We start from the raw sequence: 16,869 nt of genomic DNA, 5'->3' as shown, positions 1-16,869 counted from the left end.
CTCTGTAGAAATGCCCCCGTGGCGGCGATGGAGATGGGCTGCCCAGATCCCCCTTCAGGAATGGGCTTGCTGCCCATCTCTGGGGAGTGCTGACTGCAGGTCGTCTTTGGTGGTCAGTCCAAATCAGAGATGTCCTCAGCTGTGAAGTGGCCTCCCCACCCAAGGCCATGCCCTTCGCAGGGCTGTCATAGCCATAGACCGACTGAGGCCAGATTTAAAGGCCCAGCCATCTCAACCAAGTGAGACAGCTCAGAAGAACTATGTTCAGAGCTCCCATGGGTTCAGCTGAGGTTGTCAAAACCTGCACCATAGTTCAGTTTTTCCCTCTGCCTAATCCTGGTTCTTTCCCTCTCCTTCCACAGTATCGATCCCAAGGAAACTCCCAGACAAACCTCCTGCATGCTCATCTCTAGTCTCAGACAGAGGAGGAGCCCTGGGAAACCCAACCCGAGACACCCTTTCTTTAAGATATGCCCTTTCTGATCCGTTTTAATAAAACTACCCTTTCCCCTTCCCCAAATTCTCTTTGTATCTAATGACTCCACTTTATCTTCCTCTAAGTATTTATCCCAATCTGAGCTTTTCATAAATGATTTAATTTTTTTTCTCCTCTCACACTGAAATGTAACCGCTGAGAAAGCAGAGCCCTTATGATGGGCCCTTTCCAAGACCTAGAATAATCCTGGGCTTATATCATGAACCTGTGCTGTCCAATACAGTAGCCACTAGCCATAAGGGATATTTAAATTTAAATTTACCTTAAGTAGCTAATAAAATTAATAATTTATTTATTAATAAAATGTTACTCACTTGATACTATTAAAATAAAATAAAATTCAGTTCCTCAGTCTTGCTCGCTGTGTCTCGTACTCAGTAACCACTCATGGCTAGTGGCTACTATAGTGGGCAGTGTGGGCCTAGAATATTTCCATCATTGCAGAAGACCTATGAATTGCATGCTTCTAGAATATAAGCTTGAGGTCAGGTACCTTGTCACTACTCTGTTTCCATTACCTGTAACAGTACCAGGCATAGAGCAGGGATGCCACAAATCTTTTTTGAATGGGTGACTGAATGAATGGGTGGGTAGATGGGTGAATGTATAGAGGAAATGGGATGGAGCTGAGAAAGGAGGCTCAGGCTACCATTTAAAAGGTGAGCTGGTACCAGCCAGCCACCAAAAAATAAAAACAACAAAAAAGTGAGCTGTATCACATCAGTCCTCTACTTAAAACTCTCTAAAGTCCTTAAAATGATCTCTAAGAACATACTTGCATGACTTAACCCCTGATCCACCTTGACCCCTTGCCGCCTACCCCTCTTCAGTCAATCTGGTCTCCTTGCCATCATTCCAACACTACAGGTATGTTCCTGCCCCGGGGCCTTTGCATTTGCCCTACACTGTGTCTCAAATGATCTTCCCCCAGATTTGGCCATTGTGCTCAATGAATTTCCTGGCATCCTTACATAGAATAGCAGTCCTTCCTCACATAGGACTCCCTAGCTCCTTCTCCACTCCATTTTGCTCCACAGTTCCTATCACCTTCTAACACCCTATCATATTTTGTTCCATGTCTGTCTCCTGCCATTATAATGTACATTGCTGGGACCCGGGGTTTCTGTCTATTTTATTCATTGCTATAGCCCCATGCTTGGAAGAGCGCCTGGCACATAGCAAGCACTTACTATCTTGATATGGAAAGAATAAAACATGGCAGGAAGGAAAGAAGGAAGGAAAAAAAAGGAAAGAAGTAATGAAGGAACAAAGCTTAAAAGTAAAACGGTCTTACAACAATCACAATTCCTTGAACTTGTTAAGACAAGCAAATAGATAGGATGTTGATGGGTGGGAGGGTGGACAGGGAAGAGGGAGAGAGGAATCAGTAAAGGGACACAACATTGCATATTGATAAAATATAATGAAATAAATAAATAAATAATGCCAATAAATAAATAAACAAAATGGTCTTAGGATAGTGAAAAATGGCAAAAAGGGAATGGCTGCTGGTGAGAGGTTAGGAAATACACTATTCCAGTTCTACTTTTTCTTAATTTTAATTTTACAACATGGTGCTATTGAACCAAATAATGCATTACATACACCTACTTAGTGAACCTCAACATGAGAAAAACTTGGGCCGACCCCATGGCTCACTCGGTAGAGTGTGGCACTGGGAGTGCAGCGGTGCTCCCGCCGTGGGTTCGGATCCTATAAATGGATGGCCGGTTGGTGCAGGCGACACCAAGCCAAGGGTTGCGATCCCCTTGCCGGTCACACACACACACACACAAGTGAGAAAAACTTGGAGGAAGGTGTAAAATGAACTTTTTATTTTGAGGACCTTTATGTTGCTGAAGTGTCCTGCTCTCAGGTGGAGGTGAGCAGGAATATATCTTTCAGTTTTCCAACCCAGATTGATGTTAGGATGTGAGGGATGGAACAGACTTCCCACCTAACAGAGAGACTCTCCCCGAGCAGCCCAGGACGGACCGATGTGGAGGCAGGGTGCCCCCAGGGATGGCCTTGCAGCAACCTGGCTGAGCTGGGGATTTGGAGGATCCTGTCCGCTCTCTCTTTGCATCATGTTATTTTGCAGATTAATTCCCTAGGGATCAGCTTGCATTAAACCTTGATAATCCAGATTTATGATTTAATTCAGTCCCCTGAGTATTTAACACAAGGTGAGGGATGTGGGAAGACAGAGAAGAAAAAAAACTAACAAACCAGACTGTACTTTCAGGAAATCAGGAAATGGAAGAAGCTCGCTTTGAACACCTCTTTAATGAACTATTTCCAAGATACAGCCCTGTTTCTAGCCCCGTGACTACATGCCTTCCTCCTACCAAGAGAAACTGAGGGGATTTGAAGCAGTTGAAGCAGGCAGGGGGAATGGTAGTCTGTGTGCTGAACTTTTTGACAGTCTGACAAAAGAAAAGACTATTTTAACCCAAGGGGAAGCTAGGGAAGAGACTCTGGCCAGTCCCAGAGATTTAGGTCTATGTGAAGCAAAAAGGTGTCATTAACCTTTGGAGTTTTTGGAGTGGCAACTGGACTCTAGTACCATCCATATTTCCATACATAGACTCTCCCTTCTCAATCTAATTCTATAGATGCCCCCTCCCGCCTGCCCGGCAAAGCGACTACTTTCAGTCTAACCTCCAGCCATACCCTTGCATGGCCAGTCACCATCCACCTCCCCACCCTCGCTCCTTTAGGGGGCCATGGGGATTTGGTCCCGCACAAGTGCTCGATCGGTGTTGACCAGGTGGAGCGTGCCTGGGGCTTCTGGAACCTCCTCAACGAGACATCATCTTCACAAACTCTGCAAACAAAAGTCCCCAGTGAAGCATCTCTTGGTAAAAGCAGCCAATATTACTTTTTTGAGCCCTTCCTATGTGCCAGGCACCACCGATGATCTTTGGGAAATTACTCGATCTCCCTATGCCTCCATTTCTTCATCTATAAAATGGGAATCTTATAGGATCACTATTTCTCTTGTATGAGGTTACTTCAAAAAGTTCATGGAAAGATTTTTACCATCTCTCAATTCTGTTTTTCTGCAAACTTTTTGAAATATCCCCATATGTTTTAAAGATGGGTAAATGACATAATGCTCATAAGACAGATTAAGTATTCATAAATAGTAATTATTAGTATCTTTTTTCATGTTTCAATCATCCTGGATGGGTAAGTGCCATTTTGCAGATAAGGAAACTGAGGCCAGCAAGGGTAACCAGTGTGCCTGAGGTCACATGGACAGTGANTGAAATATCCCCATATGTTTTAAAGATGGGTAAATGACATAATGCTCATAAGACAGATTAAATATTCATAAATAGTAATTATTAGTATCTTTTTTCATGTTTCAATCATCCTGGATGGGTAAGTGCCATTTTTCAGATAAGGAAACTGAGGCCAGCAAGGGTAACCAGTGTGCCTGAGGTCACATGGACAGTGAATGGTGAAGTCTGGAAGGAATGTAGGTTGCAACTGACTTTGCTCTGACTCAATGCCACATTAACTTACTGGCCCCACCCAGGTCTTCAGGTCACTCTGTCCTTCCCTTGCCTGTGGCTGGCCCAGGGATGACTTCCATCCCCACCTCTTCCAGATTTTCACTGATGTCCACTCTACACCTGAGGCTGACTAGATCCAGCAGTTATCCAACAGATATCTGCTAAGTTTCTGTATTGAGACTTATAAAGCAGATATGGTTTAGAAAAGACCCCTCCACTGTCCTCCACGGTGGAGGCAGACACAGCTCAGCACAGGAAGATCTGCAGTGACAACCTCTAAGGAGAGGAACAGAAAAGCTGTGTAAGACATCACAACCAGGAGGAATACACCCAGCTAAGGACAGAGGGCAGCTCCTTAGCAGAGGCTGCACTGGTGTGAGCTCCTGAGGGACGGGTACAATTGAAAGGCGTGGTGAATGGACGGAACGTCAGGGCACAGGAGCACAAGCTGGAGAACACAGAGCGTGTGCCAAGTTTGCGCGAGGGCACACAAAGTCAGAGAGTGGTTATAAAAGACACGGGCTAGGTGGGTGGCTGGGGCTGGATGATGGATGAACTCGAATATCCGACTAAGAATTCTGGACTTTTGCTATTGGCCGCTGTTCGATGCTGAGATCTTTGAACCATAGAGTATCACAATTACAACACGGCATGCCCTTTTTATGCCACCCACAAAAATGATTACCACTCCCCTGTACACAGAACGCCAATCTTTTTCATTTATCCAAGTATTTAATACACATACCTTGAGCTCTGTGCTAGGAACTGGGGATGTAGTGATGAAAGATTTAGTCTGTGGCCTCAGAAAGAAATAGGCAATAAACTACTAGTGTTATAAGCTATCGATATGTCATGGATCGGTGTTACCACAGAGGTAAGCACGAAGTGTTATGGGGGAACCCAGAAGAGGGACACTGAGCCCAGCAAGGAAGGTGGGGGGCACATCTCAGGAGCATAAGTACAGGTTAGCCAGGGGAAGAGAAAAGGTCATTCCAGACAGAAGGGACAACATGAGCAATGACAAGCAGGGGTGACGTTCTCAAAAAAAGTGTCTTTTGGTGCATCATTTCTTTTAGTTTTTTCCAAAAATTTGAGAGAAAGGGGTCATTATTAACCCCATTCAGGGAGCTGGCCAATTAGCTCATGTGGGAGAGCATGGTCCTGATAACCCCAAGGTCATGGGTTCGGATCCACATATTGACCAGCCACCAAAAACAAACAAACAAACAAACAAACAAACAAACAAACAAAAAACCCCCCAACCCCTCCCAAACCCATGTTGGAGATGTGGAAACTGACTCTCCCTTTTTGCTTTTTTTTAAAGCCAGTCAAATTACATTCAGAGAGAGTGACTAGGATAAACTATATACTTAGTGAGAGACGACCCTGAATTTGAAGTCCATGAATCTGACCCCAGAGTCCTAGCTACTAGCCAGTCCACTGTCCTCCTGATGGCACAGACTGTTCCTTTGATAAAAGATGCCCAGTGAACTAGCAGGGAAAAGGAGAGGTGGAAATGATCCATGAGCAAGGGTAGAAAAGGCCCTCTGGACAAGGTGTTCCGTGGAGCCACCAGGTGTGAGAATCACCAAGCTCTTTGAAATGACATGGGCAGAAAGGGATGAAACAAATGTTTCATCCAAGCTCCAACTTAAAGAAGAGTGAGAAGGAGTGGTCAGCTCGGAATATCAGACAGGGAGTTGGAAGAGGATTCCTCCTGTGGCTGCCCCGATACCACGTCACCTTCAAAGTCAACGGTGCCATCTCCATTAACATCAGCTTCCTGGACGACCTCGGAGATCTCCCGGGGGGTGAGCCTCTCTCCCAGCAGCCTCTGCATGGCCTGTTGCAACTCCCCCAGGGTGATCTCCCCATCTCCGTTGGCGTCAAACTGAATAGGAGCAGAGGGGATTGTGTTAGCATCAAAGATGATGACAGAAACAATAACATTCGCTTACTGATCATATACTGTGGGTCAAAAACTAAGCTAAGAGCTTATCATCTGCTAGAATGTCAGCTCCTCAAGGACAGGTTTTTAAAAAAATTTGCATCTATTTTTATTATTTTTTTAAAACAGCTTTATTAAGGTATAACTAATATACAAAGAGCTGCACATATTTAATGTATATGATTTGATGAGTTTGGACATATGTATATGCCTGTGAAACCACCACAATCAAAGTAATAAACATATGCATCACCTCCAGGAGTTTCCTTATGCTCTTATTTTGTTTTATTTTATGGTAAGAACACGTGACATGAAACCTACCCTCTTAACAAGTTTTTGAGTGCACAGCACAGCATTGTTAGCTACAGGCACTATGTTGTACTGTAGAGCAGATCTCTAGAACTGACTCATCTTGCATAACTAAAACTTTACATCCATTGAACAGCAACTCCCCACTTACCCTTCCTCTCAGTCCCTGGCACTCACTCTTCTACTCTCTGCCTCTATGAGCTTGATTACTTTAGAAACCTTCTCCTTCTGTGTAGTACATACATACAATAAAATATTATTCAGCCTTACAAAAGAAGGGAATTCTGCCATATGGGACAACATGAATGAACCTGGAGGATATGATGCTAAGTGAAACAAGTTATACTCAGAAGGACAAGTACTTTAAATGTCTTTTTCACTGCTGTGTGCTCAGTCCCCAAAACAGTACTTTCCATACGAGCACTATTGATAAATATTTGTTGAATTAGTGAACTACCTTCAAACCTTTTCCCTGCACACCCTTAATCAATGTACCAGAAAATCTGGTGTGTTCTACCTCCAAAACTATCTTTCTCTAGCTCTGCCAATGCTAACCTGGCTCAAGCCACCATCATCTCTTGCCTGAATTATCATGACAACCTCCTAATTGGTCTTCTGGCTCCCATTGTGGTCCGACTATAGTCTATTCTCCACATATCAGGGCTTCATGTTTACGTTCATTTAAAATATGAATCAGATCTTGTCACTTCCCTGTTTATAATCCTTCAGTGTCTTCCTATCCCACTCAGAACAAATTCCTGACACAGTTCCATGACACACAAGCCCCTACATGATTTGGACTGTCTTCTGCAACTCTAAGACTTTGTTTATTTCATGCTACTCTGTCTCCAGCTCACTCCTGGCTTCTACCTCTTCCTCAAATATTTCTTCCTACCTTATAGCATTTGTAAGCTTGCAGCTTCCTCAGCCTGGGATGTGATTTCCCTAGAGCAATGCTGTCCCCAAGAAATACAATGCTAGCCTCATGGGTAATTTAAAATTTTCTAGTAGTCACATTAAAAAAAAAGTTGAAACAAGTGAAATTAATTTTTAATAATCAATTTTATTTAACCCAATATATCCAAACTGTTATCATTTCATCATGTAATCAATGTAAAAATTAATGAGCTACGTTACATTCTTTTTACACACACTGGATTTCATAAAACAGCATAATAGCATACTAAGTACTTAGTATGTACTTAGCATACTAAATTAATATACTTGGCATAGAAGTATACCTAAGTATACAAGTATACTTAATCTAAGTATACTAAATATATTAAGTCTTAATCCAGTATGTATTTAACACTAAACAGCACTTCTCAATTCAGACATTAAATTTTTATCAGAAATACTTGATCTTCTTTTAGGTTTCATCATAAAGTTTACAGTTGAAAAGGTAGATTCACATACCCGAGTTGTTCCAGATAAAAGCTTTTCAATAATTAAATTGAGTTTCAATTTATATTTAAATAAATTGTATTTAAATATTTGGACTTATATTTGGTGGAATATAAATGGAAATTAAATAAATTATTTAGTTGAAATAAATTGAAATTAAAATAAGAATAAAAATTCGATTCCTCAGTCACACCAGCCACATTTTAAGGGCTCAATTGTCACATGTGGCCAGTGGCTACTGTTTTGGACAGAGCATTTCTGTAGTTGCAGAAAGTTCTATTGGACAGGGGATGTGTAAATCTTTATATGAAGCTGGGTAGAAAATCACACAGCTAGTAGGTAGACATCTGGGATTTGAAGCCATTTGAAGACTTTGCCTGGTTCCAAAGTCTTTGCTTTCAGACACTGTATTATTCTTTATTTTTGCCTTATATAGTTGAAAGCTCTCTAAATGAGGAAAGTATTTTGTCAGAGGAAATAAGAAAGCCCTACCCTCCCCAGGTCACACTTATTTATTTATTTTATTTATCTTTTTTAGCATTTCTACAGCAAGTGGCTTAAACCAGATGATCTCTTTGGGTTTTCATCTGGGATCTCAAATTCTTGGATTCTTTCTTCCTATTATGGGCATTAAATTTAGAGGCCCTAACATTTATTTTGGAGATTGTAAGATCTTGGATAAGATTTTTAATCTCTGTGATCCTCAGTTTCCTCATCTGTATGATTGGGATAAATGCTTATTCCTAATGTTATTTGTGAGGATTACCTCAGATATGTGGCCGGCCCGGTGGCGCACTGCTACAGTGCGCCGCTTGGGAGCGTGGTGGCGTTCCCGCCGAGGGTTCGGATCCCACATACAGACCGGTTCCCACTCACTGGCTGAGCGAGGTGTGGGAGCAACACCAAGGGTTGCGATCCCATTGCCGGTCCTGGTCCGGTACGGGCGCAACACTGAGGGTTGCGATCCATTGCCGGACACGAAAAAAGACAAAAAGGAAAAAATAAATATGCAGAGACCCTGACCCAGTGCAAGTGTTTGGAATATGTCATTTTCCTTCCCTATCGATCTCAACATGGCTAGAAAAAAAATTGGTTTTGGTGGGTTCTGTGTGTATGGTGATGACTAATTACAGACCTCTGGGGTCTCCCTCACCCACTACCAGCACCATGAGGCTCTTAACTCACTTCCTTGAAGGCATCTCGCATCTCCTGGACACCGATCATCCCAGCTGTTTCTGCAAGCAGCTTGGGGGTCATCAGCTCCACAAAGTCATCAAAGTCGACACGGCCACCCACTGAGGACAGGAGAAGTAGGATTAGTGAGACGCCACATGCCCCAGCTTTGCATTACCTCACTTTGCCCTTCAAGTAAGTTCGAGAAATAGATCAGCTCCCATTTCCCTGCCTTTTAAGAGCTTTCATTGACCTCCTCCATCCACTCAGCCAACTCAAGTCCTCATGTCCCTCTGATGGAGTTTGGATGTGTTGTCCCCTCCAAAACTCATGTGGAAATTTGATCCCCAATGTGACAGTGTTGGAAATTGATTGAGTCATGGGGGCGGATCCCTCATGAATGGATTAATGCTCTCCCTGGGGGAGGGGGGATTAATGAGTGAGTTCTCGCTCTATTAGTTTCCAAGAGAGCTCGTTGCTTAAAAAGACCCTGGCACCTTCTCTCTCTCTCTTGCTTCCTCTCGCCATGTGATCTGCTTGTACCTACCAGCTGCCTGCCACTTTCTGCCATGAGTAGAAGCAGCCTGAGGCCCGTGCCAGATGCAGCTGTCCCAGAATCATAAGCCAAATAAACCTCTATTCCTCATAAGTTATCCAGTCTCAGGTATTTCTGTTATAGCAACACAAAACGGACTAAAACACCTTCTAATCTGAACAGGGGTGGACAAGGTGTGGTATGGTGTGTGCTGTGACCTTCAGCGAGTCCCTTAATTGTAGATCTGTAGAAGGAGGAGTATGGATTAAATGAGCACCTAGGTCTCTTCCAGATATAAATACTATCATTGCCTTGAATTCAACCTTGTTTATTCAGTTGCATGCCCAGAAGCAAACCCAATAGGAATTTTATCCCAGGTTCAATCTCAAAAACAGCTCTAGTCTCCATCTAAAAATTCGTACTCTTTTGAAACAGTTTTCACCCATATTATCTCCAACTTCAAGTTCATTTCCAACATCCAATACAGCTCCAATCTTGCACTGCACTGATGAGTCTTAGTAGTGATGATAATAATCTCCATTTAAGAAGAATTTACTGGAAGCTAAAACTTTACCTCTATTTACATCTTTACCCCTTCCTTTCCATAATCCCATGAAAGAGGAGTGAAAGCATCTTCACTTGACAGATGAGGAAACTGAGACTCAAGATCAGGGAATAAGCCCACTTTTCATAATGACCACAATTAGTAAATAATAGAACTGGAACTTGAATTCAGGTATATATCTAATGGTCACCATTTTAACCAGTTGAAATGCTGCTTCCATAAGTATAATCTGAACTGTTTTCTTCCAGACTTCTAGTCTCTTTTACCCTCTGTTTTATCCCCAACTTTACTCCCAACCTCCATATCTTTCCCAATCCCACTTTCCATCCTCTCCTAACCCCAGTCATTCCTCCCATTCCCTGGCCTCACGGTTCATCCGGATTTGCTGGCCCAGTTCAGTCAGCTCCATCTCTGTGGGCATGTAACCCATTGTCCTCATGAGATTCCCCAAATCTTTACAAGAGATGAACCCATCTCGATCTTTGTCAAACTCAAGAAATGCTTCCCGGAGCTCTGAAAGTTAAGAGAAAAGAGCTTTGGGGGAACTTGGAACAGTCAGTGGGGGAAACACTATCAGTGGAGGTGTCTAGTAGAGACTCTTCAAAGGAGAATGCATTTTAAAAAACCAAAAATTTCAAAAATGAGTGACGTATAAAATGTGGCATGATTTCTGAGACTGCTAAGTGAGTGCACTGAACTCCTTCTAATTCTTGGGTTAAGTTATGGGGAACCTCAAAACCACCAAGAGAAAAACCAACCATTTTCAATTCATTCTAAAACTCGAGTATCACTCCTGAGTCTCTGAGACACTTAGGGATGGGCATGCCTTCTAGATACTTTAGGAGGTACTTAAATTGCCATAAGAAGGAGTTCTAAAAAATTCCACTTGAGTGGGAAGATGGAGGGATGTAAAATTTTTATGTGAAGGAATTTGTACAGAAACGAACAAAGGAGCTGAGAGATTAGGTGGGTGTCTGGCAATGTGGGGGCATTTGGGGGAGAGGGTGTTACCTTCAATTTCATCTTGTCCCAGTGGTCTTTCCTGGAAAGGAATGCAGAGGAGAGGGAATTTGGAGAGAGTGTCAGGAACCCAAAATCGACTTCTCCAAACATGTCCTCTCATTCTCCAAAGCTATTTCTCATCCTCTCCTATTTTTCTTCTCATTCTTCCTCTTCTCTATCTTTCTCCCCTTCCTTCTTTCCTCTCCTGACTCCCCACCCACAGCTCTGTGCTCCTCACTCTTTCTCCCATCCTCTCTCACTTCCCCTTTTCCATTCTTGAATCTTGGTCTCCCTCCTTCTCCATTTCCCAGACATTGCCCATCATATTGTGCCAAAAGGGGTCCTAAATACCATGGAGTCAAATCTCTTCCTTCTCCAGATAAAGAAAGTGAGACTTAGACAATCGCAGCGAACATGTTTATAGTGCTGATTCTGTGCCAGCAGTTTCCATAGTCATTTTATTTAAACCTCAGAACAGCTCTGTGAGACAGATCCAAATATCCATTTTACCCATGAGGAAGCTGAAGAACAGAGAAGTTAAGGAAGCTGCTAAAGGTCACACAGCTCATAGGTGGCAAGTCCCCTCCCAAGGGAGGGAGAAATTAAATTAATCCTTGAGGCCATGCAGCAAGTCAGGCACAGCACTGGGATTTGAATTCAGGGATCCTGACTCGCAGGTCAGAATGATTTCTGTTACACCCTATTGGCTCTTTTCCCACCTGCCTCCATCCTTTCTCCCGAAGGTTAGAATCCTTTTGCGTGGGACCAGTGTTCAACGGCATTCAGGCAGGATGAAGAGTGCCAGCATGACCAATTCCTAAAACCTCTGAGAGTTTCCACTGTCGCCCTACCTACTCCTGGACGTACCTGAGGAGTTGGACTTGGATACACGGCAGGTCACCTGAAATTTTACAAAGCTCTGACCTCTTTCATACCCTTACCTCCTTTTATCCTTGAAGCCTCTCTCTCTCTCTTTCTCTCTCTGGTGATCTTAAAGCCTAATAATTAAAAACACGCTCATAGGAATCAAACGGACCTGACCCTGCCATTTAGTAATTATGTTGGCATAAGGCAAAGGACATCACAACTTAGAGCCTCAGTTTCTTCACCTGTAAAGTGGCAATGAACGTATGACCAGCCTTACAAGTTGTTCTGAGGTTTACACGACATCAGGAATGCAAAGCCCTTTGCATGGGGCTGGGCATATAGCAACGACTTAACAAGTGGCAGCTATTGTCTTCACCATCATCACTACGAGAGTCCATAGAGAAGAATGATGATGATTTCAACAACGCCGTCATCCAGTCCCCCTTCTTTTTTATTCTTCTCCCCTTCCCCTTCCCTCTTTTGCACTGAACTTCTGACCTCCTGGCCCACACGACCCCTTCACTTCTTGGTTCATGCTCTCTCCACCTGTTCCCTTTGCTCTGTTGCACCATCATGTCTCCTACTTTTCACCATGTCTCAGCTCCCCTTGCCCAGCCCGCCACCCTCCCCATTGCCCCCCACCTCACCCGCTGTTTCTCGGCGATGCCTTTCCTCAAGAAGATGCAGGCGGGGCCCATGGGAAACTGCATGGAGGGGGCAGGGCAGAGCTCTCCAATCTCAAGACGGCCCCTCCTTCCTGTGCCCCCTTGGCAGCTCTGCCTCCTTATCTTCTCTGCCACTCTTTTGCCAACTCTTCCTGCCTCTCTTGGCCTCTCCCTTGGTCCCTGTGTCTTAAAGCTGCGACAGATGGGTCAGACTCTCTACCCGGGTTGGGGAGGGATCAGAGCTTTTCCTGCCTCCCCATCTGGTTTGAGTGAGATGGACAGGGACAGCCAGTCTCAGGCTCTGAGACCCTTTTATCCCCAGAATGGAATTGGAATGTACGTTTTGAAAAGGGGGATTAGAGCAGAGGGCATCCATTCATTTGATGCTCCAATAAGCATTTCGAATGCTCACTCTAAGCCTGGCGTTTGGGCTTAGAGTGAAGGTGGAGAGGACGTGGCCCTTGGCTTCAAGGAGCCTTCCTGAGTGAGCCAGGAATGTGTGCAAATGAGCAGGAAGTAGGAAGAGGATTTCGGGAAGTAGGTGTGCATGGTGATGAAGAGCATGGTGTTCGCTTTTCCTCTTCCTCTGCTCATCACTTTCCTTCTGTCTTACCTCAATAATTCGGGAAGTGGGGTGGAGAGTGAGGTCAAATCATAGTGATGTCAGAGTCCAAAGGGGTGATAAGGGTGTCCACAATTGTTGGGGGGGTGGGGGGTGGAGCACTGAGGTCTCTCTGGTGTGGGGAGCCAGAGTTCCAATGGGGTAGTGGAGTGAGGGAGGAACCCCTGAAGAAGGGCAGCATGCCTCAGAGAGTTGGGTCCTGAGAAGGCAGGGATGAATCCGTGGAAGGGCAGCTTGGTGTGGAACGCTGGAGCACAAGCTGAGTGAGCAGAGTATCTGTAAACGGGCATCATCCTGGGGAGGGGTTGTACTGTAAGTGGGTTGGGAGGAGTCCACACATGGGGGTTGTGGCATGGGATGTCGTAACCTAAGCAGAGTGAGAAGAATGTCCACTCATGGAGGCAGCACGGTGTAGGGTATTGAAGCCAGATCAGGATGAGAAAGGTGTCCCCACAGGGGTGGGATGGCAATGAGGAAGGGAGATTGGTTACACACAGGGATTCCATTAAGTGTAACGGGAGCCAGGTGTTCCACTGTTGGAAAAAGGAGTCACTAATATAGAAAGGGGAAAAGTAGAATGAGCCCTGTGGCATTGAGTTGCAATTGGAGGCACTGGTATATAGTCATGGATTTAATGCATAGAGATATATAAAAATAAACACATAGTCTCAGTGTGTATAGGAACATTTGTGCATATATTCTCTAGCTGTCTCCACTAAGAGGACACAGAAGCAGTGACACCCCAGTATTAATGAGCACCTCCAGCATCCAGACCTCGACTTCCAAATACCATTCTCCACTAAAAGGAACCAAGGCTCCCAGGAGAAATGGCTGATTCCATGTCTAAAACAGGAAATGAAAAAGATAAGCCTGAAACCTCTTGTGCCATTAAGCAAGGAATTGCTCAAAGAGTTATGGAGACATGTTAAAGGATCACAGAAGTCAGTTTGAGGAAGCTCCATTGGCCATACTGGGCAATTTGTGAAACAAAATAAATTATGATAGTAACAAATTATATAGGATATCATAGGAAACCTGGAGTCCATGCAGATATAGATAAAAAGATAAGTGGAAAGTTTCATATTTACACAGTTCAAAGTACTTCCCTACAAAATACTAGTTTCAATAGAAAGAGTCACTTTGTAGTGGAGGAGTGCAGATGCCATCTTAATCAAACGATTGAAATGAACATCATCAGTAATGTGACAAATTGAAATTATACACCACCTGATAGGATATAACAAGAACACAGGGGCTGACTGGTCAGTTCAGTTGGCTAAAATGCAGTCTTATAATACCAAGATCAAGGGTTTGGATCCCTGTACCTGCCAGCTGCTAAAGGGAAACAACAACAACAACAACAACAACAACAACAAAAACCCTCACAGCATTGCCTCTGTGACATTCCTAAATACCAAATCATGAGAAGACATCAGATAAGACCAAGTAGAGAGATAGTTTCCAAAATAACTGGCCTATAAGCTTCAGAAATGTCAAGGTCATGAAGGTCAAGGAAAGATTGAGGAACTGTTGGAGGTTTGGAGGAGACTAAGGAGACATGACCAAATGCAACAGAGAATTCTAAACTGCATCCTTTTGTTACAGAAGGCCTTATTGGGGCAACTGGTAGTTTGCTGGCAGTCTTTGGCACTCCTGGGCTTGTAGATGCATTACCCTAACCTCTGCCTTCATGTTCACATGGCCTTCTCCCTGTGTGCATGTCCATCTCAGTGTCTAGATTCCCCCTTTTTATAAGGACACAGTTATAGTGGATTAGGGTCCACCCTAATGATCTCACCTTAACTTGATTTCATCTGTAAAGATCTTATTTCTGTATAAGGTCACATTCACACATATTGAGGGTTACAACATGAACATAATTTGGGGTGACACAATTCAACCCATAACAGTCCTGCTTTAATTTTGAAAAGCCACTGTATTAATAATAATGGCTAATGTCTCTTGAACACTCAGTGCCAGCCACTGTTCTCAAGTCTGGAGACTCATTAACTTATTAACTCATTAACTTCGAGGATACAGGCACCATGATTATATATTCTACAGATGATGAAACTGGGGCACAGAGGCAAAGGAATTTGCCCATGTTCTCATGGTGAGCAGAAGCAAGATTCAAATCCAGCTGCTGAGACTTCATGCTTAATCACTGAATTATAGATGGAAGAGGAAGGAAGGGAAAGGATGAATGAAAGAAGGGAGGTGAAAATGGGAAAGTAGACAAGGTAGCTGAAGAAGGTGTTTACTTGGAGAAGGTGATGGAGGGGAAGACACTTAAAGGGTAGGTAAGAAGGGCAGAAGGCAAGATACAGGAGAGTGGTAAGAAATGAAGAAATAAAGGGTGTACCAAGTGTGGAAAGGGGTGCAGCAGTGGTGGCGGTGGACCAAGACACACATGCACAGTCAATCCACCAGTCAATCAGCAAGCATTTATTGAGCACTTTTATCTCAGAGCTTCACTTGGCTCTGGAGAGACAGACCATGATTAAGGCCAAAGTTCTTACTTTACAGAGCTAACCATCGGGCTGGGGGTGCAATAAAGGAGCAATTAAGTGGCTTTGGTCTCAACTACCATGCTCATTTTGGCCACCTGGACATTGGACATGATGGCTCTGATGGTCAGAGAGTCATGTTCCAACTCCATGGTCTCCTGAGGGATCTGGACATATTTTACCACCTTTTGCTCCTGGGACCTCTCCTTCTGATAGATGCTGTCAAAGACACAATCCAGGTGGTCACTGGTAGTCAGCCCAGTTAGGACAGTCAAGGTGAACTTGATGCTATAGAAGGCGAAGCTGAAGGGAGTGAAGAACATGAAGGTGGATGTCCAAGTCATGGTAGACCAGCAGGCCCACGTTGCCCTGGAGAAGGAGAAGCTGATGGTGGACTCTGGGGGGAGCACAGGTGGTGGTGCCACTTGGGCATAACCAGTCTGGCAGTAGAGTCTGGGAATGAAGGGGAGTTAGAGGTTACCATTGTTCTTTGCAGGCAATATTGCACATTAAACAAGATTAGGAGATCTGGAAGCCTCTACAGATCACACACGACTTGGGAGAGACTCATTCATTCATTAAGAACACCTAGATTTAATCCCAGCTCCACCACCTACTGTGGAGCTACTGTGGCCTGTGTTTACTGTGTAAACATTCATTTATCCAGCACTATGAATGCTAAGCACATGTGTCAGGAACTGGGCTAGGAGCTAACTCTTCAGCCTACATCAAATATCATGTTACTTGCCAGAATTCACAAGATCTGATCTCTGTCCATCTCTCCAATCACATTTTATTCCATGGTTCCCCCACACTCACAATGATCCAGCAATAACAGCCTTCTTCCTATACCTTGAATAGACCAAGGTCATTCCTGTCCAGGGCCTTTGCACTTGCTTTCCCTTTGTGAAGAATTCTGTTCCTCCAGACTTTGTCATGGCCACCCCTCTCAGCATCCAGTCTCAGGCCAAAGGTCTCTTCCTCAATAAGCTTTCCTACGGAGCCCTTCACTTCACTTCCCAGCACATACCTTACTTTGTTGTCTTTATGGTACTTATCATTCTCTATACCTGTCCTGTTGACTCATTTGTTTACCTGTTTATGTTGTGTCCACCCAGGAGGATGCAAATTCCTGGAGAGCAAGAGTCTCACCTGACTTGTTTGCAGCACCTGGGATGGTGCCTGACATGCATGTATATATCAAGCATCCAGTAAACGTTTATGGAATGAATGAATGAATGCAAGATGCAATGCA

The 16,869-nt window shown here is 44.0% G+C and overlaps 1 protein-coding gene across 1 annotated transcript; it reads right to left on the bottom strand.

Annotated features, from left to right (window-relative positions):
- Positions 1-3,297: 3,297 nt before the first annotated feature.
- Positions 3,298-12,644, bottom strand: LOC103581158 (calcium-binding protein 5). The gene is made up of 6 exons (XM_008563056.1): positions 12,468-12,644; positions 10,963-10,993; positions 10,321-10,464; positions 8,864-8,973; positions 5,761-5,908; positions 3,298-3,323 (listed from the first exon to the last, which is right to left on the bottom strand). The coding sequence occupies exons 1-6, from the start codon at positions 12,528-12,530 to the stop codon at positions 3,298-3,300; spliced, it is 522 nt and encodes a 173-aa protein (XP_008561278.1). The 5' UTR covers positions 12,531-12,644.
- Between the last annotated feature and the right edge of the window lie 4,225 nt (positions 12,645-16,869).

This window comes from Galeopterus variegatus, unplaced genomic scaffold, assembly GCF_000696425.1.
Source record: "Galeopterus variegatus unplaced genomic scaffold, G_variegatus-3.0.2 Scaffold12469, whole genome shotgun sequence".
Taxonomy (NCBI): Eukaryota; Metazoa; Chordata; class Mammalia; order Dermoptera; family Cynocephalidae; genus Galeopterus; species Galeopterus variegatus.
The sequence above is the reverse complement of the archived record's forward strand: the minus strand, read 5'-3'. Positions and strand labels throughout refer to the sequence as shown.

Coding starts and splice junctions, on each gene's coding strand:
- LOC103581158 (XM_008563056.1), bottom strand. CDS start 12,530: ATGCAGTTTCCCATGGGCCCCGCCTGCATCTTCTTGAGGAAAGGCATC. Junction 10,994..12,467: donor GCATCGCCGAGAAACAGCGG/GTGAGGTGGGGG, acceptor ATTCCTTTCCAG/GAAAGACCACTGGGACAAGA. Junction 10,465..10,962: donor GGGACAAGATGAAATTGAAG/GTAACACCCTCT, acceptor CTTAACTTTCAG/AGCTCCGGGAAGCATTTCTT.